At 32.4% G+C, this 27,326-nt stretch overlaps 1 protein-coding gene and 2 long non-coding RNA genes across 3 annotated transcripts; 1 reads left to right on the top strand and 2 right to left on the bottom strand.

The window, feature by feature from the left end:
• Positions 1-1,455: 1,455 nt before the first annotated feature.
• LOC123924033 (protein FAR1-RELATED SEQUENCE 5-like) lies at positions 1,456-3,431 on the bottom strand. Its single transcript, XM_045976799.1, has 2 exons — positions 3,022-3,431; positions 1,456-2,360 (listed from the first exon to the last, which is right to left on the bottom strand). The coding sequence occupies exon 2, from the start codon at positions 2,338-2,340 to the stop codon at positions 1,714-1,716; it is 627 nt and encodes a 208-aa protein (XP_045832755.1). The 5' UTR covers positions 2,341-2,360; positions 3,022-3,431; the 3' UTR covers positions 1,456-1,713.
• Positions 3,432-5,741: 2,310 nt separating this feature from the next.
• LOC123924034 lies at positions 5,742-13,920 on the bottom strand. Its single transcript, XR_006814566.1, has 4 exons — positions 13,640-13,920; positions 13,040-13,126; positions 10,406-12,925; positions 5,742-6,555 (listed from the first exon to the last, which is right to left on the bottom strand). It is a non-coding gene; the product is annotated as an uncharacterized LOC123924034 (long non-coding RNA).
• Positions 13,921-15,689: 1,769 nt separating this feature from the next.
• Positions 15,690-17,784, top strand: LOC123923289. Its single transcript, XR_006814338.1, has 2 exons — positions 15,690-16,379; positions 17,470-17,784. It is a non-coding gene; the product is annotated as an uncharacterized LOC123923289 (long non-coding RNA).
• The last annotated feature ends 9,542 nt before the right edge of the window (positions 17,785-27,326 follow it).

The raw sequence follows: 27,326 nt of genomic DNA on the forward strand, positions 1-27,326 counted from the left end.
CAGATGAAGGTACTACTACTGAAGACGCAAGCGACATTGGCATTGTTGGTGATGATGTCCAATCGCGGTGACTTAAGAGAACTAGTTCCTATATGAAGGATTCGGCTGATATAACTGGCTACGATCGAGGAATTTGAATTTTTTCAATCATACCGTTCGATTTTACCTAATTGAACTAAACATCTATAAGACATTTGAATTTCATAAATCAGACAATTTGGTCTCACATAGTGGAAATCACGATGACTTAAGAGAACTAGTTCCTATATGAAGGATTCGGCTGATATAACTGACTACGATCGAGGAATTTGAATTTTTTCAATCATACCGTTCGATATTACCTAATTGAACTAAACATCTATAAGACATTTGAATTTCATAAATCAGACAATTTGGTCTCACATAGTGGAAATCACGATGACTTAAGAGAACTAGTTCCTATATGAAGGATTCGGCTGATATAACTGACTACGATCGAGGAATTTGAATTTTTTCAATCATACCGTTCGATATTACCTAATTGAACTAAACATCTATAAGACATTTGAATTTCATAAATCAGACAATTTGGTCTCACATAGTGGAAATCACGATGACTTAAGAGAACTAGTTCCTATATGAAGGATTCGGCTGATATAACTGGCTACGATCGAGGAATTTGAATTTTTTCAATCATACCGTTCGATTTTACCTAATTGAACTAAACATCTATAAAACATTTGAATTTCATAAATCAGACAATTTGGTCTCACATAGTGGAAATCGCGGTGACTTAAGAGAACTAGTTCCTATATGAAGGATTCGGCTGATATAACTGGCTACGATCGAGGAATTTGAATTTTTTCAATCATACCGTTCGATATTACCTAATTGAACTAAACATCTATAAAACATTTGAATTTCATAAATCAGACAATTTGGTCTCACATAGTGGAAATCACGATGACTTAAGAGAACTAGTTCCTATATGAAGGATTCGGCTGATATAACTGGCTACGATCGAGGAATTTGAATTTTTTCAATCATACCGTTCGATATTACCGTTCAATATTAATTTGGTGTTACCACTCTAACTTGACACTTATAAAAAAACGGAGAGTATCACTTAAGATAACTATTAAGCGGTTAAGTAGTTTGGGAGGAGATTATAAGACATCTGATTGCGGTGGTTGTTGTGGTTTTGTTGGTTTAAATACACATGCGTTACGCGAGTTCGAGTCGTGTCTGCAACACTTTTGTTTTATTTTCTTCATTTTAAGAGATGAGAACCACTTCAACAAGTGGTTACTATCCTCAAGGAGAAATTGGTTTTTTGTTTTATTTTCTTCATTTTAAGAGATAAGAACCACTTCAAATTGGGAGGAGAAATTGGTTTTTTATATGGAGACGTATTGTTCTGTTTAAACTAACAGGCACAAAAGTAATTAGGAAACAAGTTATGCATCTTAGTCACAATTGACTTAGTAAGAAACATCCTCCAATAGTAACAACTACTATAACAAATCAAAAGTTTTCTATTAAAGTAATTCATGATGGTGGTAATCAAAGTTTTCTTTCAAGCTCACTAAATTCAAACTTTAAAATTCACAATTTCACCCCTTGACAAGCATTCCTTTCCAAGCATACCATATTAGGATCCAATGGAAACTCGAAATTGTATCAAATTCTGAAGTAGGCTAAACACCTCTCTTGGAAGCCATTTTTGCCGAACGCTCAACCTCTTCCAACACACCTAGAAACTGATATGAAAAAAGAATTTATAAGAACTCTTATTTTTCCATAACCACCTTTTTGAGCCAACATAAAACCCAAAATATGACAAGTTCTAACACCCTGTGTGTGCAAGCCATCAACAAGGGCTTTATCGGATCCACTCAATCGACGATACTTAGGAATTAGATGAACATAACGTGTCGGCGTTAGGGGATGGTTATGACAGGGCTCAAATGCAAAAACTGTCCACTTATCAGTCTCAACATTTAAATTTACTCGAAGCCTTGCAGGACAATCGGTTCTAGTGTTCGGCTTCAGAACTTTTCCACGGCCCTCCTTATTGCTATTCTTACCCGCTCTATTACAAACTAATTGACGAACAACTATCTTATCATCATCATCACGTCTTACATCATCTTTTCTTATTGCAAACCCATGAAATTCTGCAAAGCTTTGATAAAATTGTATAGCTTGTTCCTCTGAATCAAATTCCAATCCTCTTATCTCATCATTTGTCAATTCACTAATATCCTTATAAGTACCCATGTCCTCTTTTCCTTCTTCATTAACGACATTATTACCACTAGCCAATTCTTCACCATTTATATCTCCATCATTTGCAGCCATTTAGAATTATTTGTGACAACCTATTATTCAAGATTGATTACATTAACACAAACAACATCCAAATAGCATTCCTAAGAATTTACCTTAAACAAATAAAAGTTTGCTCTATGAGCCATGTAGAATTAACAAAAGTAAAATTAGAAAGATATATGCAGGTCCAGCGAAACATCTTGTTAACAAACATATAGTTAGCATCATCACTGTCTAATTAAAATCATCATAATCATAAAAACAGAACAAAATTCAACCAGAAGCAGAATCAGAATCTTTCCCGACAACTTGTTATTGCTTAGGTCAACATATCATAGTGAGGTTAAATTATTCCAACAATCAGGCAACTCACCCTTTAATTCATTGTTTGATAAATCCAAAATTCCCAAAATGTTATTAGGGTTACTTTTGCTGCAGATAAAGGGACCTAAATCTGAAAATTTATTATTGGAAAGATGCAACAACACAGCAGGATACACACACGCGCAGGATTTGTATTAAAACAACAATATACACACAGGATTAACTCAATATACACGCAAGATTAACAACAACACAGCAGCAAAAACACAATATATACACACACACACGCAGGATTTGTATTAAAATTAAAAGAACCCTAACAACAACAAGTAGCAATGTCAACCTCAACGATGAATCAAAAAATTAAAAGAAGAAGAATAAACTTACTTGAAGAGATGAACTCGTGCAATAATTTTTTGTAGCGGTGGTCGTCGCCGTCGACGGTGAGGAAGGAAAAGAGGGATGAACAAAAGAGGAAAATTAAGGAAGGAGATGGAAGGATAGGTCAAAATTGTGTGGTTACGTTGAAACTTCTGATGTGGTGGTCGGGTTGGTCTTCGCCGTCCTCGTCGGAGGGTGTGTCGAAGAAGGTGGAAGGTTAGAAGAAGGCAAACAACTGAGTGAAAAAAATTGTAAAATCCCTATATTAAACAATTAATTCATTTGGGGTTAATTTGCAAATATTTAAAATAGTAGTAATTAAATGACATTTTCAAAACTAATGCCACATCAGATGGGTTGAGTAGCCCATTCTCATGAAATGGGTAGATAAGAATTTGCCAAGTGGGTTTAACACTTTAACAGAACAGCCAAAGTGGAATGAATAAATTAAACTGTGGTAGATGTAGTTAAGTGGGTCCTACTTAACTTCACCGCATTCATCGCTCCACGTATTACGCCCTATCATTGCCGTACATTTTGGGGACGGAGTTGGGTCTTTCCGTACACAGTGTGGTTCTTTTCTAGAATGAAGCTCTATTTTCACCCCTTAACCAAAATTGGAATAAGACTCTTGTTTTAAAAACTTTTTAATGATATAGTTGATTTAGTAGTGATTGATGCTGGACTTGGTAGGGAGGATCACGGTTCGATTCTCAAAACTGCGATCGAGAGGAGGTTAGAACTAGTTAATGTGTAACTGACCCCCGAACCAGATTAAACTGATTATGAAAACAAAAAAAAAACTTTTTAATGATAATTTTAAATTTAGTTCCGATTAATATTAATAGCTCCTTACTCAAGAACACTTAAATAAGACAACGCGAATATTTTTTAGTTTAATCAAAATTCTGAGTTCGATCTTTGTTTTGGGTATGTAGCAATATCAAAACTCTAAGAGAGAGTTTGTCATCCACTTGAATCCCATAATGCTCGAGGTATTAATCTCTTCAATTGCGTGTAAAAAATATCCGATTTACACATAATAAATAAATTAATAGCTCCTTCAAAGTCATGTTCTTTTAAGTTTAATTCTTATTAAATTTTAATGATAATTTAGTCCTAAATAATATTATAGTTTGTTACGTCCCGTGAACTTAGCTCAGTTAATAGAGACATTGCATTATGTAAGGGCCCAAGTTCGAACCCCGATCATCTCACTAATCCACCTTAAAGATGAAATCTCTAGCCACTGAGCTATTTGACAAAAAATGATATTATAGTTTGTTTCAACGGTACCTATTTTTAGTCCCTTAAATTAGTTTCTATAAAATGCAAATATAGACTGAAAATCTATAAAATGCAAATATAGACTGAAAATGAATATTGGACTAAAAATATATTTAAGGACTAAACTTAAAAGTTTGTTATTTTATTGGGACTAAACTTAAATTAAATATTGATAAAATGAATGTATACATTATTTTTAAATTTTAATTTTATTGGCGTGTACATTTTCCATTTTATTTTATAATTGTCTAAAGTTAGTACGCTAATTAAACTCAGATAGTAACCTAGTAATCTGAACTAAATAAAATAATAAAATCTTGTGACACTTGACTCCTATATGATCACTCTCCCTTTAAAAAGCTTTAGACGTGATTTGCTTAAATTTTTAGATCAAATATTATCTACCAAACCAAAAAAATCAGCCACGTAGTGATAATATAATATGAAGCTGTGTAGTTCAACAACTAAAGACACAACATTTTTAATTGACTATCACATACTAAATCCAAATGCAGAATGTGATCCATAACGGTATATTATCAAACATTATTTGACTTCATGCTCCCAAATTCTCAATTATTTTTGAGACTATTAATTAAGTAGCAAGCATTAAACTATACTACTACCTACAAAAGCAACAATCATCTGATCAGTCACATTTATTTCCTTCCCATGCTAGGGATGTTTAAATTGTTGTGTACATGTGAAGATGGTAATTGTTCGGTTCACCTAATATAGAGTAATAGTATGAAATAAAGATCTAAATGTAAATTAAGATATTGTGTTCAAGTGTAAACTCCTTCTTGAACGAATTATTCGAAAGAACTCGAGTTTAATTTCTAGTTAAAATATTTTTTTTATCAGATTTTACTTAAAATGAATTGATCATATTTTACTTAAAATGAATTGACTTTCATTTCTCTTACTCAACTTCATCTCCCTTTTTAACAGTCTACTCCATTTCATATGAGTCATCGTTTTAAAACATGATACTGTCAATTCAATTTCATATGAGCCGCCACGATACCGTCAAATCAATTACATACAACCACCATATCGAGAAACAATATCGTCAATTCAATTTCATCCGAGGCAACATGATACCATCAATTTAATTTTATGAACCGACATGATATAATCTATTCAATTTGAAATCAACCACCATTTTAAGACATAAACAGTCAATTTTATTTTATACGAACCACCATTTTAAGACACGATGTCGTCAATTCGATATGAGTATCGTTTTAAGACATGATATCGTATATTCAATTACCAACTAGCCATCATTTCAAGACATGATACTATCAAATCAATTTGTAAATCTAACCATCAAATTTTGCATCCAATATTATTTAGGCAAAATACAACCATACTTCCATTTTATCAAATATATAACCGTATAGGTTCAAATAACATTTTCCAACCAAGGATTATTGAGGCACAATACAATCTAATCCGGCAAACTTATGAATAAATTTTGCATTCTATATCATCATCTCAATTTAATCATATAAGCTCAAATATGAAATTTCAAATTATAAGATAAACTTGAGTCCTATTTTTCATTTTCCATCCAATTAATTTTTTGCATCAAAATTTCATACTGATGATAAGATAATCTTGTAGTAAATTAAATTCATAATAGTTGCAGAGCATACCTTAAGAGGACTGCAGATTTATAGCATATCCAAGTAAAAGAGACTTTCATTTCTCTTACTCAAATTTCATCTCCCTTTTTTAACCGTCTATTCCATTTCATATGAGCCATCGTTTTAAAACATGATACCGTCAATTCAATTTCACACGATACCGTCAATTCAATTTCACACGATACCGTCAATTGAATTTCATACGAGCCAACAGGATATCTTCCATTCAATTACACATCAGCCACCAATACAAGAAACAATACCGTCAATTCAATTTCATCTCAGCCAACATGATACCGTCAATTCAATTTCATCCGAGACAACATGATGACGTCAATTCAATTTCATCCGAGCCAACATGATACCGTCAATTCAATTTCATACGAGCTAACACGACACCGTCAATTGAATTTCATACGAGCCAACACGATATCTTCCATTCAATTACATATCAGCCATCATTACACGAAACAATACCGTCAATTCAATTTCATCCGAGACAACATGATACCATCAATTCAATTTCATCCGAGCCAACATTTTACCGTCAATTCGATTTCATCCGAGCCAACATGATACCGTCAATTCAATTACATATCAACTGACATTTCATGACACAATACCATCAATTCATTTTTATGAGCCGACACGATATAATCCATTCAATTTGAAATCAACAACCATTTTAAGACATAAACCGTTAATTTAATTTCATATGAGCGACCATTTTAAAGCACGATGCCGTAAATTCGATACGAGTATCGTTTTAAGACATTATATCGTATATTCAATAACCAACTAGCCATAATTTCAAGACATATACTATCAAATCAATTTATAAATCTAACCATCAAATTTCGCATCCAATATTATTTAGGCACAATACAATCATACTTCCATTTTATCCAATTTGTAAAGCTACTGTTTTTGCAATGAATTGCGATGGCACACCAGGTCCGGACGGTTTTAGTGGCCATCTTTTCCAATTTTTTTGGGAGACAATAGCTGCTGATGTCGTTAAGTCAATTCACCACTTCTTTTTGAATGATATGCTTCAAAACAATGTAAATTCTAATCTCTTAATCCTTATCCCTAAAACTCCGGGTGCATATAGAGTGGACATGTTTCGCCCGATTGCTCTTGCAAACTTTCAATTTAAAATCATCACAAAGTTCCTTGCTGATAGGTTGGCTATTGTAACTTCAAAATTATATCTCCGCAACAACGGGGTTATTGCTGGTGTTGCATCTCCGACTGTGTGATTATTGCATCAGAAGCTATAAATGTTCTATCAAAAAAGAGCTTTGCTGGGAACCTTGCCTTAAAGATTGATGTTACGAAGGCCTTCGATACCCTTGATTGGAATTTTTTTAATCAATGTGCTGCAACAATTTGGTTTCAACGATCAGTTCTGCAAGTGGATTAATGAAATTCTGCACTCCGCTAAGTTATCCATCCTTGTTAACAGTAAAGTCGTTGGCTATTTTAATTGCACTCGTGGAGTTCGTCAGGGTGATCCGCTATCTCCTCTCTTAGTTTGCATTGCAGAAGAGGTCCTCGGCCGTAGTATTACAAAGGCTGCTATGGACGGTCAACTTTGTCTTATGATTCTTTGCAGAGGGACTACAATTCCGACCCATGTTCTTTACGTCGATGACATCATGATTTTCTGCAAGGGTACTAAACGCAAAATTAGAAGTGTCTTGCGAATTTTCAATTCTTATGGGGCTGCGTCTCGGCAAGTTATTAATAATGCGAAGAGCAAGTTCTACGCCGGTGCTATCTCGAACTCTCGTCTGGTGAACATTGCCCCACAGCTTGGTTTTAATATGGGAAGCCTTCCTTTCACATATCTTGGCTGTCCTATTTTTGTTGGGAAACCCCTAAAGCAATACATTTTCAAGCTTTGGCGGATCGGATTAAAACGAAATTAGCAACTTCGAAAGGATCACTCCTCTCCATCATGGGTCGCATCCAGCTGGTGCGTTCTATTATCCATGGCATGCTTATCTACTCCTTCCATATTTATCTATGGCCCAAAAATATTTTGAGGAAGCTTAATTCTTGGATTCGCAACTTTGTGTGGAGTGGTGATGTCTCTACGCTTAAAATTTGTACGGTGGTTTGGAAACAAGTTTGTGTACCATTCAATGCAGGAGGGCTTGATTTGCACCCTCTCTCGAATATTAATTCCTCTCTGATGCTACATCTATGCTGGAAGCTTGTTTTAAGCAGTGAGCAATGGGCGGTTATGTGTCGCGCTCGTTTTCTAAGAGATGGTCTCCCGACTCGCTCTCCGATTCGATCCTCAGTGTGGCATGGTATGAAACCTTATCATGATACTGTTTTGCAAAATTCCGTTTGGGTTATTGGTTAGTAATGGTGAGAGGATAGATTATTGATAAGACAATTGGCTTGGTACACCTCTAGTAGAAACTCTAAATATTCCTTGTGCTGTCTACAAAAGTCTGAGCACAACCGTTTCCGAACTGATTTCGAATTTCAAGTGGATTATCCCTAATGACCTGGCTGATTTTGATCCATCTCTGGTTACTCGGATTCAAGAGGTGGTTATACCTCATTTTTCGGAGGAGGATAGATTAATTTGGAAGGCCTCGACAGATGGATATTTCACTGCTAAGCAAGCATATCAGCTCATGTTCCCTGCTGTTGCTGTTTCGGCATGGTCTTTTGTTTGACATAACTATGTTCCTCCGTCTCACTCCTTTGTTGTCCGGAGGTGTTTACATGATCGAACTGATTTCGAATTTCAAGTGGATTATCCCTAATGACCTGGCTGATTTTGATCCAACTCTGGTTACTCGGATTCAAGAGGTGGTTATACCTTATTTTTCGGCGGAGGATAGATTAATTTGGAAGGCCTCGACAGATGGATATTTCACTGCTAAGCAAGCATATCAGCTCATGTTCCCTGCTGTTGCTGTTTCGGCATGGTCTTTTCATTGGCATAACTATGTTCCTCCGTCTCACTCCTTTGTTGTCTGGAGGTGTTTACATGATCAAATGCCTACCGATGAAAATTTGCAGCGACGAGGCTGCACTGTGGTATCAGTTTGTGTGCTTTGTATGCAGCAAAGTGAGACTACTGCTCATTTATTTCTTCTCTGCCCTTTTGCGCAGGAACTTTGGAATTGGCTAGGTGATTTATTCAATGTGCACTTCGACATCACAAGCTTCCTCTCCCTATTTGACAGTTGTGTTCCCTCATGGAGTTCCCAGCTCCGGCATATCACTCTTGCAGCGATCATTCACACTTTCCATAAAATTTGGATGGCGCGTAATTTAATTCGCTTCAACAGCGCATCAATTATTTTGCAGGCTGCTAAAATGAAGATTCGTACGACTATAGCTACTAGTTCATCTTCGGCTGGTGGACACACCTCAGGTTCCATGGAGGAAAAAGCGGTGCTGCAGCGTCGTCATGTTCCTCCTCGGCTAATGAATGCCCCTGCTATTACGATGGTGCTTTGGCAGACTCCAATTTTCTCTTGGGTGAAAGCTAACACGGACGGGTCACTTATTAATAATTCTGCTGCGTGTGGTGCTTTGTTTCGTGATCATACTGCCAATTTCTTAGGTGGATTTACGTCGAAACTTTCATTCAAGTCTGTCCTTCATGCGGAGTTGATGTCCATTATTTTTGCTATGGATTTAGCTCATAATAAAGGTTGGTCAAAATTATGGATTGAAAGTGACTCGCAAGTTGCCCTTGGAGCTTTCAAAGACATTGAGGTAGTCCCTTGGAACCTTCGCAATAGATGGGGTAATTGTTTATCCCTTGATCTGAATATTTACTACTCACGTATCTATCGCGAGGGTAATACTTGTGCGGATAAGTTGGCAAGTCTGGTCCATTCAGGCCAACACTTTACGTGGTTTAACAACATCCCCGTGTGTATTAAGGATGAGTTTTTTAAGGGATAAGCTAGGTCTCCCTTGTTATCGATTCTCTTAGCTTTCACCGTCTCTTTTTTGGGGTAAAGGTCTAGTCCCCCCTTGTATATATCTTTTTTTTTATATTTATATATTATATATGAGCTATAGACATGGGATGGGGGGAGCTGGGGGGTGTCAACATAGTTGGGATATCCATCCTTCTCCTTGATGTTTAGACGCTCTTAATTCAGTTAAAAATAAATAAATACTTCCATTTTATCAAATTTAGAACCGTATAGGTTCAAATAACATTTTCCAACCAAGGATTATTGAGGCACAACACAATCTAATCCGGCAAGCTTATGAATAAATTTTGCATTCTATATCATCAACTCAATTTAATCATATAAGCTCAAATATGAAATTTCAAATTATAAGACAAACTTGAATCCTAATTTTTGTTTTCCATCCAATTAAATTTTTGCATCAAAATTTAATACTAATGATAAGATAATCTTGTAGTAAATTAAATTCATAATAGTTGCAGAGCATACCTTAAAAGGACAGCAGATTTATAGCATATCCAAGTAAAGGAGACTTTCATTTCTGTTACTCAACCTTCATCTCCCTTTTTTAACCGTCAATTCCATTTCATAGGAGCCATCGTTTTAAAACATGACACCGTCAATTCAATTTCACACGAGCCGACACGATACCGTGAATTGAATTTCATACGACCCAACACGATATCTTCCATTCAATTACATATTAGCCACCATTACAAGAAACAATACCGTCAATTCAATTTCAGCCGAGCCACCATGATACCGTCAATTCAATTTCATCCGAGACAACATGATACCGTCAATTCAATTTCATCCGAGCCAACACGATACCGTCAATTCAATTTCATACGAGCCGACGAGATACCGTCAATTCAATTTCATACGAGCCGACACGATACCATCAAATCAATTTCATAGCAACCATTTCGAGAAAAAATATTGTCAAATGTCAATTCAATTTCATACGAGCGACCATTTTAAAACACGATGCCGTCAATTCGATACGAATATCATTTTAAGACATGATATCGTATATTCAATTACCAACTAACAATAATTTCAAGACATGATACTATCAAATCAATTTGTAAATCTAACCATCAAATTTCGCATCGATTATTATTTAGGCACAATACAATCATACTACCATTTTATCAAATTTAGAACCGTATTGGTTCAAATAACATTTTCCAACCAAGGATTATTGAGGCACAATACAATCTAATCCAGCAAGCTTATGAATAAATTTTGCATTCTATATCATCATCTCAATTTAATCATATAAGCTCAAATATGAAATTTCAAATTATAAGATAAACTTGGGTCCTATTTTTCATTTTCCATCCAATTAATTTTTTGCATCAAAATTTCATACTAATGATAAGATAATCTTGTAGTAAATTCTATTCATAATAGTTGTAGAGCATACCTTAAGAGGACTGCAGATTTATAGCATATCCAAGTAAAAGAGACTTTCATTTCTCTTACTCAAATTTCATCTCCCTTTTTTAACCGTCAATTCCATTTCATATGAGCCATCGTTTTAAAACATGACACCGTCAATTTCATCTGAGCCAACATGATAGCGTCAATTCAATTTCATGGGAGCCGACACGATACAGTCAATTCAATTTCATCTTTGCCAACAAGGTACCGTCAATTCAATTTAATACGAGCCGACACGATACCGTCAAATCAATTACATACAGCCACCATTTCGAGAATCAATATTGTCAATTCAATTTCGTACGAGCCAACACGATACCTTCCATTCAATTACATATCAGTCACTATTTTAAAAAACAATATCGTCAATTTAATTTCATCCGAGACAACATGAGACCGTCAATTAAATTTTATCCGAGCCAACATGTTACTGACAATTCAATTTCATCCGAGCCAACATGATACCGTCAATTCAATTTCATTCGAGTCAACATGATACCGTAAATTCAATTACATATCAACTCACATTTCATGACACAATACCATCAATTCAATTTTATGAGCCGACACGATATAATCCATTCAATTTGAAATCAACAACCATTTTGAGACATAAACCATCAACTTACGTTCATATGAGCCACAATTTTAAGACACGATATTGTCAATTTGATTCCATACGAATATCATTTTAAGACACAATACCTCCAACCATCTAATTTTGCATCTAATATTATTCAGGCACAATTACATATCAACTGACATTTCATGACACAATACCATCAATTCAATTTTATGAGCCGACACGATATAATCTATTAAATTTGAAATCAACTACCATTTTAAGACATAAACCATCAATTTACCTTCATATGAGCCACAATATTAAGACATTATATTGTCAATTTGATTTCATACGATTATCATTTTAAGACACAATACCTCCAACCATCTAATTTTGCATCTAATATTATTCAGGAACAATACCACCATCATTCCATTTTATCGAATTTAGAACCGTATAAGTTCAAATATCATATTTTTCAATCAACAATCATTGAGGCACAATACAGTACAACCAAATTGGCACAAATACTAAATTTTGCATTCAATAGCATCATCTCGATTTATCATGTTTATATTTTCATTCCAGTAAGGGTCATCATTTCATACATTTCAAGAATAAATATTCATATTATTTAAACCATCAATAGTCATTTATATCATACTAGCTTCATATGAATAAAACTAAGCCACATTTTAGATAAAATTCCAACTCTTTTTCCATAGTTATGAAAATCATGAATTATCATATTTTTCATTCAAAGTTATCAGGGCTTAATATAATCCTTCTAATTTATCAGTGTAAAATATTTCACATTTCTATATTTGTACCTTTAGAAGAATGGGTATAATTGAAAATTAGTAAATTAGTATCCAAAGAAAAGCAGAATAAATACCTTTAGAAGAAGATAGTTTCATGCCATCCTCCGTATAAAACTCCCGAATGAAAACAAATATTCTCCCTCTATAATGTTGAATTTTGACCCTTTTTTTTCCAAACTGAAATTTAAAAACAAAGGAGAAAATAATAATTAGTAGTTATCATTTTCTCATTATTGATCAATGGAATCATTAACTAGTGAAGTGGAGAAAAATTGAAAAAGATGAACAAACCTTGTGTATGATAAGATCACCAGAATCATTGTAGAACTTGTTGTCATCGGAAACTCGTTAATAGGAAATAGTTATGACCATGTGCAACTACATCAATATCCAAATATACAAAGGATTATCAAGGCTTTAATAAAATAATAATGAGCAACAAAGACTAGATTCTACGCTAAATTGAAATAGTGATGTGATCACTTGAAACTAGACGGAGTCATGCCTTTTATAGCGAAAGGTAAAAGGTCTACAAGCAGAAGCAGAAGTATAGAAATGTTAAATTAATTCAAACATATTCTAACACAACACTGGCCAAAAAATAAAACACATTCAAATGACTACTTTTTTCTTGAGATTCGCCACTATTTCGAATAGTATTCAACTATCTATGATTCCTCACAAGGGAAACGCTAGACAAGGTTGAGTCGGACGCTGGCCCAAGACCCCATTTTTGTAGGGGCACCAAAATTATTCTTATATACAATACAAAATTAATAAATGCATGTTTAAAATCAAAGTAATGCAAACCAACTCTTAATATGATTAGATGAGAAGTGTGAATTAAACTAACATATATACAAGAAAATCAAGTGTGAATTCAATACTTACCAACGTTGATGACAAGTTGCAAGTTTGAAATCAGTTCGTTCCATGAAATAGGGTCTTCAATGTGTCGTTCCAAAGAGGATAAATTGCCACCAACCTACATTGAATTTTTTTAGAATGAAATGAGATATAATTAAGAAGGGGGAGAGAATTAGGGTTTAATTCAACAAGAAAAGAAAAACCCTAAAATAAAATTTTCCCCTAAACTACTACAAGAATGAAATTCAACAAAGAATTTTCAGAGCAAACAAAAGAAAACAAGAACGATAAACAGTGACTCACCCAAAAGTCGATGAAGGAGAATCGTTAGATGTGAAAGAGACCGTTGAAACTTGGTATAATCTATGAGATCTATTAAAAGAACATACATGTGTATTTACTTATCTACCCCTTTTCTTTCTTTTTTTAATTTTGACATAATATCAAATTAAAGGATATTTTTGTCTTTTCACTAATAAAAATCTAACATATCATATGCATTTACTTATCTACCCCTTTTCCTTCTTTTTTGTTATTCTCATCTGAATTTAAATTTTATTTAAAATTATTTTAAAGCAAAAATAGAAATTACTTTAAAAATATAAAAATAAATAAATAAGGTATAGGAGTTTTTTTTAACAAAAACTCATTACATGAAACAACATAGTGTCATGCCCTGATTTTGTCATACTCTCATTTTTCATCATATTTTTTTTTTACATTTTTTTTATATTTTATTTCCATTATTTTATTATTTTTTCAAAAATATTATTTTTATATTCATTTTTGTTACTACAGTTCACCTTTAAAAAATCACAAAAAAAAGGAAATATATCAAAACAATTTCATTGCATATCTTCATTTTCATCTAGAATACTTTAGAAGGTGGTCAACTAATCAAAATTTTGTGATCCCCTCTAATCATTGGATAAGGATCATGATTGGAACAAGTAAAACCACCACTATAACACCAAAAATTCTCAAAAATGTCACTCATGAGAAAATTCCTTTTTCACCCTTTATAACCTAATTCCTTCAGCCTATAATGTTCCTATTGTCTCTTTATAAGCAGCAGTGAAGAGAGGAATAGAGGGTGAATTTTCTGAAGAGCTAGAACCACAAAAAATCTCATCTTTTTCACCATTTTTTTCATTTTTCGAAATCACACAAAACATCATTCAAACTTCAATTTTCTTTCACAAAACTCTTCTAAGACATCTCAGTAGTAAAAACCACAAGAAAAAATGAAGGAAAACTGTAACACCCCAAATTTTATAAACTAGTATTTTAATTATATTATTAATTTAAACATTTTTATAAAATAAATTTGATCATTTAGTTATATTTTAATAATAATTTGTGAAAATAATATATTCAATGAGTATACAATATCATGTTAATTTGTCTAAAGTGTGAGAATGTTTAAATAATTATTTTTTTAGAAATGAACTTTAGATAAAGAAAACCTATAGATCTAATATATTAATTTAGTGTAAGCTATGGTTGAAATTTTAGAACTAGCAGTATAAAAGTACACACCATTAAATAGTTTATAAAAATATGACATTGTGATATCCTAATATTTTCGAATTATTTTAGGTGTGCTTTGATAGTATTTTTACCTTGTGTAGACTGATAATTAATATATTCTCTAGACTGTGAATTTAAGAAAAGTAATTTTAGATATCAATTATGAAATATTTTAGTAGGGTATGATAAAAGTTTGGGCTTAAAATTCTACCGAATTTCGAACAGTGGTTAACTCGACAGTAGAAATTTAAATCTCAGAAAAATAAAAGAAAAATATTTTTGAGATCACAAAAATATCTAGGTAAAAATTTTATTAAAATTAAATGAAAAATAAAAGGAAAATTAAGAGATAAGAATGAATGTTTAGATAAGAATTACACCTCATGTATCATCGTGGCTTAATTTTCCTCCACAAGTATAAGTGAAAACGTGGACTTTAGTGAAAGTAAAAATGTGGCCGTTCAATTCACCATATAGAGGTAGAGTGGAACCACTATAAATAAGACACTAACCCTTCCTATTTTGCACACAACCATCACTTTCGGCAACCTGCTTGCTGAAGGTCAAGCTCTTAACTTTTCTTCCATTCTACTATTACGCTAACACTCTATATTCTGTTTGTTTTATTCTTTTAAGTAACTCATCTCTTTCATTCATTCTAAAAACCTTTAGACACTTGTATTTTCAATAACTTCCAAGATCTTTAATGTAGCTATAGTCCTATTACTTATGAAGGAAACAGAGTGCTTATTATGCAATTCTTCTAAATTCTAGCTTAAGCCAACTCTATGAAACTAAGAGTCTTTTTCCAATATTTCTAAAAACAGAGCACTTACTCAAATGTTTTAGTTAACAGGTTGTCTATTTTCACTTGATTTTATATTAGCAATGAACTCATGTTTAGTACCCTTATTGATTCTTTAAGTGATCACAAGTAAAGTGTAATCATGTAACAAGTTGGTAACAAGATACTTCTAAACTTTCGATTCATATGATGAGTTGAAAGTCTTTGTTTCATTTACTATGAAACCATATACACGTATGAGAATAAGAAGTAGATGTCATGCAATTTTCTTAATTATGTTAGGTTCCTGTTCTTGCATAATTTCTTTTAATACATTAGTATTGTTAGAATTTAATTATAATTCTAGTTAGTTAAGAAATAGTTGTTTTGATGAGTTAATAGGTGTCCTAGATGAAGGTGATTGCTCAAGTTATTTTTGAAAGCTTCGAGGTAAGGGGCATTGCTAATAATAAGTTTCGATGAGCACAAAAAATGTGTTATTTGTATATATATTATTAGTTATAATTAGGGGTGTTGTGTACTTTATAGTAATTTAAATTCATTAAGGTATATGCAAAATGCAAAATGATGAGTGATTTGATTTGGTTTGAGTTTATGTGAATAAATCTTCTGCAATGATACGATTTGAAATTGTTTTTGTGAAGAAGAATAAATAAATTATCTATGTCTTTGGTTTGTTATTTATTATGTGCTTGAGTGTTTATGGTGAAAGTTTGAGGTGATCTCATAAGTTGTATGGTGAGTTTTGAGGATTAATATGTCTAAGTTAGATATTGACAAAGACAAATTATGTTGAAGAGTTAAATAAATAGGTGAAGAGCAAAACATGGTGTTTCTTACAGTACGATAATGTATGTAAAACTGAGGATAGGTTCGTCTGGGTCGCCTCAAGACCTAATGGGGATCACCGACGTCTTGAACTCCTACCAATAGTCAGAGATAGCCACTCTAACTGGAGGAAATCATACAACCCGACGTGGTGAACCCTGACTGTGCAGGACTATCTATAATAAGGTGTAGCGCTCGGGCCAGAATGGTTGAGACATATTTGATATATGTTGATTTGCAAACGACCATGTTATGGCAGTTGAAACGGCCTTACGCTCATAATAGAGGTCTCCATGGAGTGGGTTGAATATAGATAATACTAACCAAGTTAGAAGACTAACTTTGAGTGAAGAATTATGATTGGATTTTATATACATTTTAAATGATTAAATTTCGATGTTTGATATATTTGATGATTGATATATTGGATATATTTGATTATCTTTGTTTTTGACTAATTGTTGAATTGTGATATTGATATAATGTTTTGTGCAATTCATATTTTTGTGACTATTTGACAATACGTGACTATTTGACTATTTGATTCTATTTGATGTAAATACATGATTAGATACTCAGGTATGTATATATACTAGTTAAATAAATGTATATACTTGTATAATATTATCTGTAGCCTTGTGACATCATCACGATGGTAACTTGTGTACGAGTGATTCACCCCTCACAACAGTTAGTGCAGGATACTAAGACCTCAAGTTGAAGTTCATTGAAAAAAGAAAAATGGCATTGTGAGAGACATTAAAATAAAGAACGTTAGTGCTGATTGGTGGTCTAGTTTTATTTTTGGAGTCTGAAGAGAATGATCTCTTTGATATGTATTGATGACGTCATCGGAGTACTCTCTAGGTGACATGTATCTTTAGTGTTTGACCAGTTTGTGATCATTTGTGGGTTAGAGTCTTTTGTAGGAATTTATTTTTTTATCATTTTAAATTGAAAAATTGTACGATACTTATGTGAAATGGAAATGTTTTAGATTTGAAAATCCTTTGAGCAAAATTACTAGATGATTGTTTGATATAAGTGATGCATATTATTTATGGGCTTACTTTAAATTTATATAAAGAGAATTTTGAAAAATTTCTTAAATAAAAATAATAGTACTTATATTCGAGAACATTTCTCACTTATTACTTTCTTTTTACCAAAAATAAACCAGCATAATTTTATTTACTTGTATTTAAGCATTTAAATTTGGGTAGAGAACTCTGACGCTCTTCTTTTCAGTCTCTGAAAAGGGGGTGTTACAAAAACTGTCAAGAGAAGCTTACATGAAGTTCAAGATAGCAAAGAAAAGAGTAGGTGTTAACCCACCAAAACAAAGCTCGGAACCAGTATGCTTATAAACCTTTTTTACTCATGAACATCCACCGAAGCGTTTCCTATCCTTGATTTTGGTTAATCGGTTCAAATCTATTTTTTAAAGTTTTTTGGGTTTCAAAGTTTGAACTTTTTTTGAGATACAAACACCTTTTGAAAAATCTAAGTTGATATTCATAATCTGCGCAAGATTTCGAGCGAAACGGTATATAAACTTTTAATTTTTTGTCAAGAATTGATGATGTTGTTGTTGAGGTCGTGAGCTTCGTTGAAACTTTCATGGCGTTTCCTTCATGTGTTCTTCGTGAAGAAGATGAAGGGAGGTTGAAGACGATGATGTGTCAGCGCTTCATTCGCTCCCTCCCAAGTTTAAAACAATCGTTAGATCTGGTGTGAAGCCGAGATCTGTTAGTTGGTTTTTAAATCCAAGCCATTTGATCAAATCCAAAGGCCCAGATCTGGGAAGCCTACCATACACCCGTATCCTAACGCTGTACTTGTTTATTTTTTGTTTGGACGAAAAACTAGTCTGGGCTGGGCTTCGGTGTTGCAGATTGTTATTGCTTCTTTAGTGCTTATTCATATAAGTGTTTATTCAAATAAGAGCTTATTCACATAAGTGCTTATTTAAATAAGTGTTTATCCATTGGAAATGATTATTTGAGTTATTGATATAGTCAATTAATTAAATATTTGATTAAGTGAGTAACCATTTAAGTTGTTTGATAAAAAGTGCTTAAATTACTAAGTCGTTAAATGGTTTAACACTTAAATAAGTGATTGTTAGTTAGGTGATTAATTAATCAAAACTTCTCAAGCTTGTTTAAATAAGTTCATATTTAATGTTTGGTTTACTTACTCGATGTAATACTTTCATCTCAAGTTTGTTTCTCAAAAGCACTTCTTTACTTGAAAAATCCCATAACTAAAATAAATGGAGTGAAAGAAGGTTAGTCTGACGTATGGCTTTCTTTCCCGAATAATTCGAGACCCCGACGTATGGCTCGGGACTCGAATTATTCTCATTCTTATTTTTTGTCTCTAAACAATCATGATTAAGTAAAATTGGCCGGTTGACAAAAGCTTCAGTTTATACATACATTTATTGTCATGTTATATTATATCTGCTTGGTTTGCTTTTAAGTTATCTTGCTTAAACATATCAAATTAAATCTTAATTGGAATGAAAAAGGGTTAGTCTGACGTATGACTTTCTTCCCCGAATGATTCAAGGCCCTGACGTATGGCTCGTGACTTGAATCATTCTCATTCTCGATCGCTAAATATCGTTAAAACACTTCATCATCTGCTTCATATTTTCTTTTGACTTTCTTAAATCAAATAAAAGAATTTAAGCATAATCAGAATGAAAAATGGTTAGTCTAACGTATGACTTTCTTCCCCGGATAATTCGAGGCTCTGAAGTATGGCTCGTGACTCGGGTTATCCTCATTCTCGGACATTTTCATAAAAACTCTTAAAATCAACTCAACACACTCAAACCTTTTTCACTTCCCACGCGCGCGGTAAAAGTAGAACCCTTTTCACAAAACGGATGACGTTTTCGTCCTTTCTCCGTAACACAAACAACGCTTAAGTCTCCACCGTGTGAGCATAGAAGCAGCGTTTAAATACGAGAATGCGACATTCCTCGTAATACAAACCACGCTTAAGCCTCCAAAGTGCGAGCATACAAGCAGCGTTTAAATACGAGAATGCGACTTAGACGTCATACGTCTAAAAACAACCAACCCACAATCATTTTTTACCCTGAACTACGAAACCCTGATTTTCCCATTGCACCTGGGAATACGTAGAAGCAGGATTCAACATCTTGTCGGGCACAATAATAAAAAAAACAAACATTTTTCCCCATATTCATAATCCCAATAATAGTAATAAATAAAAAAATGTTTTCTATCGATGAAGCGAGAAACAAGTAATCAAGCAAACATTAAAAACACACATTAAAGCAAACAAACACTTCCCTCTAAAGAGTTCCGCATGATTTGATGACTTTGATATTATGATTTGTTTCGCATATCTCCACGAAATAGTTATACCTCCACATGAAAACATGTAACCTGTTTGTGATCTACTATTATGAGAATCTGACAAATAACCTGCATCTGCACAATATGTTAATTCTAATTTTGGTACTTTTAAATAAAATAAAATCGTATCCGTTTACCTCTAAGGTAACGAAGTATATGTTTGACTTCGTTCCAATGTGTTCATGTAGGTAAAAAATTATATTTTGATAATAATAAATTAATAGAAAATAAAATATCATGACGCGTATATATAATTAGCAAGGTAAATTAGTGCTCTAATGTCACTTAGACAAGGTACTTCAGCACTAAGTATTTCTTCATCCTCTTCTCGAGGTATGAAATGATTTTTCTTCATATATAGTGATCGAACAATCATTGAAGTAGACAATTGATGAGATTTGTCCATGTTTTAACACTTTTGAAAAATATGTTTCTTGATGCACAAAAATATTTCATTATTCAAATACTCAATTGGTAAGTAATCCCAGATATAACTTGGTCTTTCCCAAGTCCTTCATTTCAAATTCTTTCTTTAAGCAATCTATAGCTTTTGGAAGCTCTTAATGAGTTCCAATTAATATTCAACATACACGACAATTATAGTAAATTATTTTCCAAATCTTTTTAAGATACATGGACAAATGGAGTTATTTTTGCATATCTCTTTTAACAAATATTCATTGAGGCGATTATACCACATGCGCCCAGATTGATTGTTTTAATATATATATCAATGGCAAACTTTTATTAATACTCTTAGACAATAAATCAAACTTTGAATATTTGTATTTCATCATTTTCTTTTCGCAAGAAAATTGATTCGTATCTCATTATTTTCACATCTTCATATGTACGGACTGTTGGTCCAAAATTTTTTAACTTTGCAAAATTACTTTAATTATGTTGCAATTGCGTCTTTTCATTTACACAATCATTGTGTTGTCTACAATTTTCAATAGACTTTAATTCATGATCCTCGTTATCACTTATCATATATAGCGCTATATTATATATAAAAATATCGTCAACGTTGACTTCCTTATTTTCGGTTCCATCAATTCCATTCATAACATAATTTATCGAGATCTCTTTATTTCATAAATTTCAGGTACCTGATAAGTTCATATTGAACTGAATAATCAATTATGTCAAATACTCTTTTCATATCCTCACTTGGGTTATATTTCTTTTTAGCTCATTTTCTTATTTGAGGATTTTTATCTTTGGAACCGACTGACCTTTCACGCTTTAGGGTGGTTATGACTCATTTGAAATAGTTGATTGGAGCATTAGCAGCTGATAATTGATTTCATAAACTTTGCAAATGATTTATCTTTTGAACATATGGTTCAAACTATTTTATACGAGGATCAGGATGAGATAGTAATAATAAATTACTATTTCAAGTGATTCATTTGAACTTATGGTTCATATTTTCAGCTGCTTCTTCTCTCCCCATAATATTGGAAAAATTAATTCATTACTTGATAATCAGCTTACTGAGCTGTAGATAAGTCTCCAATATTTATCTCAAAAATACTTTATGATAGACGGAGATTTATATCAAATAATTTTTTCCAATATTCTTTAAAGACTTCATCTTAGTGCAATATATTGGAGCAATTGGAACATACCAACACATCCAAAAATGCTTATATGAAAATATTAGGTTATAAACCTAAACTCAATTGTAAATTAATGGGAAGACTTACATATATTAACTTATTGGCTTGATGCGAAGTAAAAACTCAATAGAAATTATCACATGTTCCCAAAGTAGTATTTCTAAGTTATAATTTCAATAGTATCAATCATATATTTATCTTTAGACGTCTAAAGAATGGATCTTTCAAGTCCATTTTTTTAATTAGCATATGCTACAAGACATTCAATATCAATTTTGATTGACATATGATACTTATCAATTTTCAACTTCGTTTGGGAACTAATAACACACAAATTATTGGATTGAAGAATCTTTTGACTCTTCAGTACATACCCAATAATATAATCATTATTTTTTGCATCATTATAGATCCGGGATAACCCAACCAGTCTTGTGATACACCTAAAAATGTGCTATTTATTTAGTTAAATTATTATTATATTTTATATGTTTTTATTTTGATTTCGAAGTTTTACTATATAAATAGTTACTTATTTCTCATATTTTAAATAAACAGATAACAAGTGTACGAGTTGAAGAAAGGAGCTAAAATGGACTGAAAAGGAGCAAAAATGGACAAAAAAAGGCCACACACGTGCAGCACAGGGCCACACATGTGCGGCCCATCAAAACAAGCAAGCCAGCCCACTTACGCAAAGGCAATGCCGCTCGCCAGCCAGCCTACAATGCCGCTCGCCAGCTTGCCCCTAGTGGCGGTCGCCACACAGCTCATCCCAACCATCCAATTTGATTCAAATCGTGTGGCGTTCGCCACACTTGACAAAGTCCCACATCGGTCAAAATTAATATTTTGTCTCCTAGCTACTAGTATAAATTCAAGGTTGTCAGAACCGGACCGGTAATCGAACCGGTAAGTTTACCGGTTCAAGGTTTAATTGGTCGAACCGGGGTTCAATCGGGTCGGACCGTTTTTAATTAAATATATATTTTAATTAATATATAAATAAAAATATATATAATTGCTTAATATTTGGTAGTTTTACACATTAAAAAAATAAAATTTCATAAAATCTACTAGTACTTTTTAATTGTGTTTAACACTTTTTGCTCACCATAATAACTAATTATTTTTTATCAGTAATACACTAGCACTTACTACTACTCCATTATTTATGATACACTACTTCCTTTGTACTCAATTTACTAGACTAGATGTGTTGGAACTTGGAATTTGTTTTTGACTAAATAAAAGATATTCATTCATTCAAATTGATAAGAGTACATCGATGCAATACAAATCAAAATCGCTAAAAACAAAAAGGATGAATCCGCGAACAAACTCACAGCATCCGTGTTAATAGCATCAAACGACATATTGCAAAAGCCTACATATTTGACTATATTGAAGTTTCCGGAACATTCATGTCGCCGGATCTGTAGCGTTGATGGTACAAAAGTCATTGATTGGATCTGCACTGGATCAACCTTAATCTTCAAACCTGAAACAAATGAACACCGCACAAAGACGGGACAACAATACTCCGCACTAAGACGGGACAACAATACTGAAAATCAAAACAAAGGATAAAATCGCAAAGATGAAAACAAAACTATAAGACTTAAACTATGTGAAAATCACTTATTTGTATTAAAAAGCAAGAAGAAAAAAATGTAAACGGGTGATTTTAGGCCAAAAATTGACCTAAAACCACCCCTCCATGGGTGAGAGAAGAAGAAGAAAATCAAAAAGAGTTTTAGGGCCGGCGGTGATTAACTAATTGCAAATTTGCAAATACAAATAGTGGTCATGATTCACACGTACAAAACACACTACCCAACTCTCTTTCTCTCTCTCATATGCACAATGGCACCATCACACCCATGTCTCTTCACTCTATCAATTTTTTTTTATCTTTCTTTGTCTTTCTCTCTCATAGAACAAGTAGTTCTTCTTCTTCTTCTTTCAGATCTAGATCTAATACTGCCCCCATCCATTCAGCACAACACACAAATCAAACCAATCAGATGCATTTTCAGATCCAACAAATGAATATAGAAGGAGAAGGAAAAAGAAAGGTTTTTTATTATTATTATTGATTTTTATGCCAATGATTATGAACCGAGAAAGATGAAGAAAATAACAGAGATTAAGTGGAAAAGTGAAGAAAAAAAATAAAAAATGGCCGAACCGCTAAACCGCACCGCCCGGTTCGACTCTGGTTCGAACGTTTTTTTACCGGTTCGCTTGCTGTCCGTTTTTCAGTCTAAACCGAACCGCATGTAAGCCCGGTTCCCGGTCCGACCGGTCCGACCGGCCGGTCCAGTCCGGTTCTGACAACTTTGGTATAAATATGTGTCATTTCTTACACTTTAAAACACACACCAACTTGTAACAGTTGAGGAAGAGAATTGAGACTTAGATTATTTCTTGGTTTCTTCTCTTAGTTTAGTATTTTTATTTGCTGCTGTTGCGCTGTCGGTGTCCGTACTCAAAATTTCTTTTTTTAATTCAGGTTCTTTATTTTATTTTATTTTATTTTCTTTATTTTTATTTTATTTATTTTATTTTTCTGTTTTTATTTAATGTCTTTATTTTTATTTATTTATTTTATGCCTTTATTTTTAGTTATGTCTAGCTAAATTTAGCATTGCTAGGATGTGTAGTTAGTAACTAATAAGGGTTCAATAGTTGATTCGTGCGAGTAGTTTTCAACCACCAGTTTTAAATAATACGTTTTCAAATAATTTGTCACGACAGTGAGAATTGTTTTAAAGGCAATAAACCAATATTATGACAGTTGAGGTTTAGACCGAATAGTTAAAACTGACCGTTAGTTCTAAAGTCAGCGACGGCTGTTTAGGGTTGATGAGTTTTATATTAGTTTTCAAAGGTACTTATATAGGTAAGTGAGCGCGTGAGAGCAGAGCATTTATTTTATCTAAGTATAACACTAGTCAAGATTTGCGACAGCCGAGATTAGTGTTTTTAAATCAAATATAATTCTTGAAAACTGACGACTGTTTTATCTTCTTAAATAGTTTTTAATTAAACGTTGATTATAATTCATCACGAGAGTGAGGATTAATTAAAGTAAAATCAATAAAGCGACAGCGTGAGATTTCTACTAGATAGTAAAAACTGAACATTAGTTCTAGTTCGTAACGACAGTTGGGATTAGAGTTAATTAAATTATATTGTTTTTCAAAGAGTATTTTATTAGCGGATGTGAGAACGAGAGTTAAGCATCACCTTTATATTATATAATGCTTATCAAGATTTGCGACAGCTGAGATTAGTATTTTTAAATCAATATAGTTTTAGAAATTTAACAGTTTGTTTAGCACGAATTAAATATTAAACCCTGTGAAGCAACTAATAGCATGTTCTAGCAGTATTTTATTCATATATTAAAAATCTAAAAAAAATATTTACTTCTCTTATTTTAATTATTCTATTATTCAAAACTCTTTAAATCATTGGCCTTAGATTTACAAAGCGACACTAGATAACGATAGGTCGATTATTGGTCTTTTGGATTCGATAATTTTTTAAAACTAAGCCACACAACTGTATACTTGCAGTTAAGTTGATAAACACGCGATCATCTTGCCAAACAACAAATTTGTTATGATTTTTGTAAACTCCTGGTTTACAATCATATGTGCTTCAACTGCACTTATGTAAGTGTCGTACAATCTAGAGGAAAAAGGGATAATTTTTCCACTACACTTCTTTTATTCAAATCATATCTCATTATATAAAGATATTCAACATCTTATTAATTTCTTCAAATGTTTCATAAATTTGAAATCATCACACAAATATTTATACGATAAACTTTTCAAATGGATAATGACTAGTCATCCAATAAACTTGTGATTGTATTATACTATCACACATCCTTATAATCTTATACCATAAGTAACACTTGATTGTCTCATCTCTCATAGATACATAGATATATACATTGATATACACACCTTGTTTTCACAATTAACTCCATTATATATAGCTCAAAATATAATTATTCACAGCCTTACATTTAGACTTCTAGCTACATAGAATTATAATTAAGTGCAAGCTAATCTCAAAGCATAGAAATATTCAATCATATTATATGCCTCACAAAAAAGAAATTCATCTAGTCGATAGACATACCTTCTCTTTTTTACCTTTTATCAAACATACTCCCTCCGTCCCAAATTATAAGGGAAAATAAAAAAATCACACTTATTAAGAAAAAGTAAAACATGAGAATTTGAAGTATGATTTTGTGTGTTTTCCTTGGAATAAGTTGCATAGGAAGATGCAAAAATAATTTTTATTGGTTGTTGTTTATTGAGAAAATGAGAAAGAGAAAAAATTAAATGCAATTTGCATTTAATTTTATGAAAATAAGGAAAAAACATTCTTGAAAATGATTTTTTCTCTTATAATTTGGGACAAAAAAAATGGCCTTTTTTCCCTTATAATTTGGGACGGAGGGAGTATGTAAGATCACAACAATAATTTTTATAATTTAATATATTCTGACGGTTTAAAAACATAGCATAAAATTACTTAATATTCCGATGAATAGAAAAACAAAGCATAAATTTTATTGCATCATACTTAATTATTTATCCATGTGCATATATACTTGATATTCACACAAATTGAACAATTGCACATTTATAAACTATACTCACAAAATTTTCAACTTTGGAAAGAATATCTAATCTAAATTCAATACATTTAATTCAATTAGCATATCATTCTCACACAAAAATTTACACTTATGCATAGAGACGTTCAACGCATCACATGAAATATTTCTCAATAGAATTATAATTAATCCCAATATTCTTTAAGATTTTTCAAAATTAATTTACACAATTTGTACATTATGTAACCTCCACATTAAAGCACACATCACATGAAATATTTTCAAAAGATAACATTTATGAAAGAGTATTACTTGAACATTTGTTCGAGAGAGATATAGAGAAGAGCACAAACAAACATATATATATATATATATATATATATATATATATATATATATATATATATATATATGCAACCTTCTCACAAATTAACTCTTTCTTACATTATCAAAGTTATTCACATCACTTCAAAGTTATTGAATCATAAGCGCAAAAAAGTAGTTTGTAAAATTTTAGTAATTCAGTGTATTTCAGACTAAACAAATGAAAGGGATAACACATCCAAACCTCTTATTAATTTTCTATGTTCCACACGCCTATAAAAATTTTCCACTTTATTGATAAAGAAAACATACATACCAAAGAAATTGAAGTTCAACAAGACCATACAGAAAGTCTTTGATTTTTACTTATTTATTTATTTTTAAACCAATAAAACTCATAACTAATTAAATTCAGCTAATTAATGATATATCATAATTAGGATAGTTGCCCTTGTAGAAATAAATTGATGATTATGTATTCTTCTCAATATAATTCAAGATCATATAGTCATGATCAGTGATCAGAAACATAATAATAACAAGGGTCGTGTTAAAT

The sequence above is a fragment of the Trifolium pratense genome, linkage group LG4 (assembly GCF_020283565.1).
Source record: "Trifolium pratense cultivar HEN17-A07 linkage group LG4, ARS_RC_1.1, whole genome shotgun sequence".
Lineage (NCBI taxonomy): Eukaryota > Viridiplantae > Streptophyta > Magnoliopsida > Fabales > Fabaceae > Trifolium > Trifolium pratense.

What these genes read in the sequence shown, in the direction of transcription:
- LOC123924033 (XM_045976799.1), bottom strand. Translation starts at nt 2,340, where the DNA reads ATGGCTGCAAATGATGGAGATATAAATGGTGAAGAATTGGCTAGTGGT.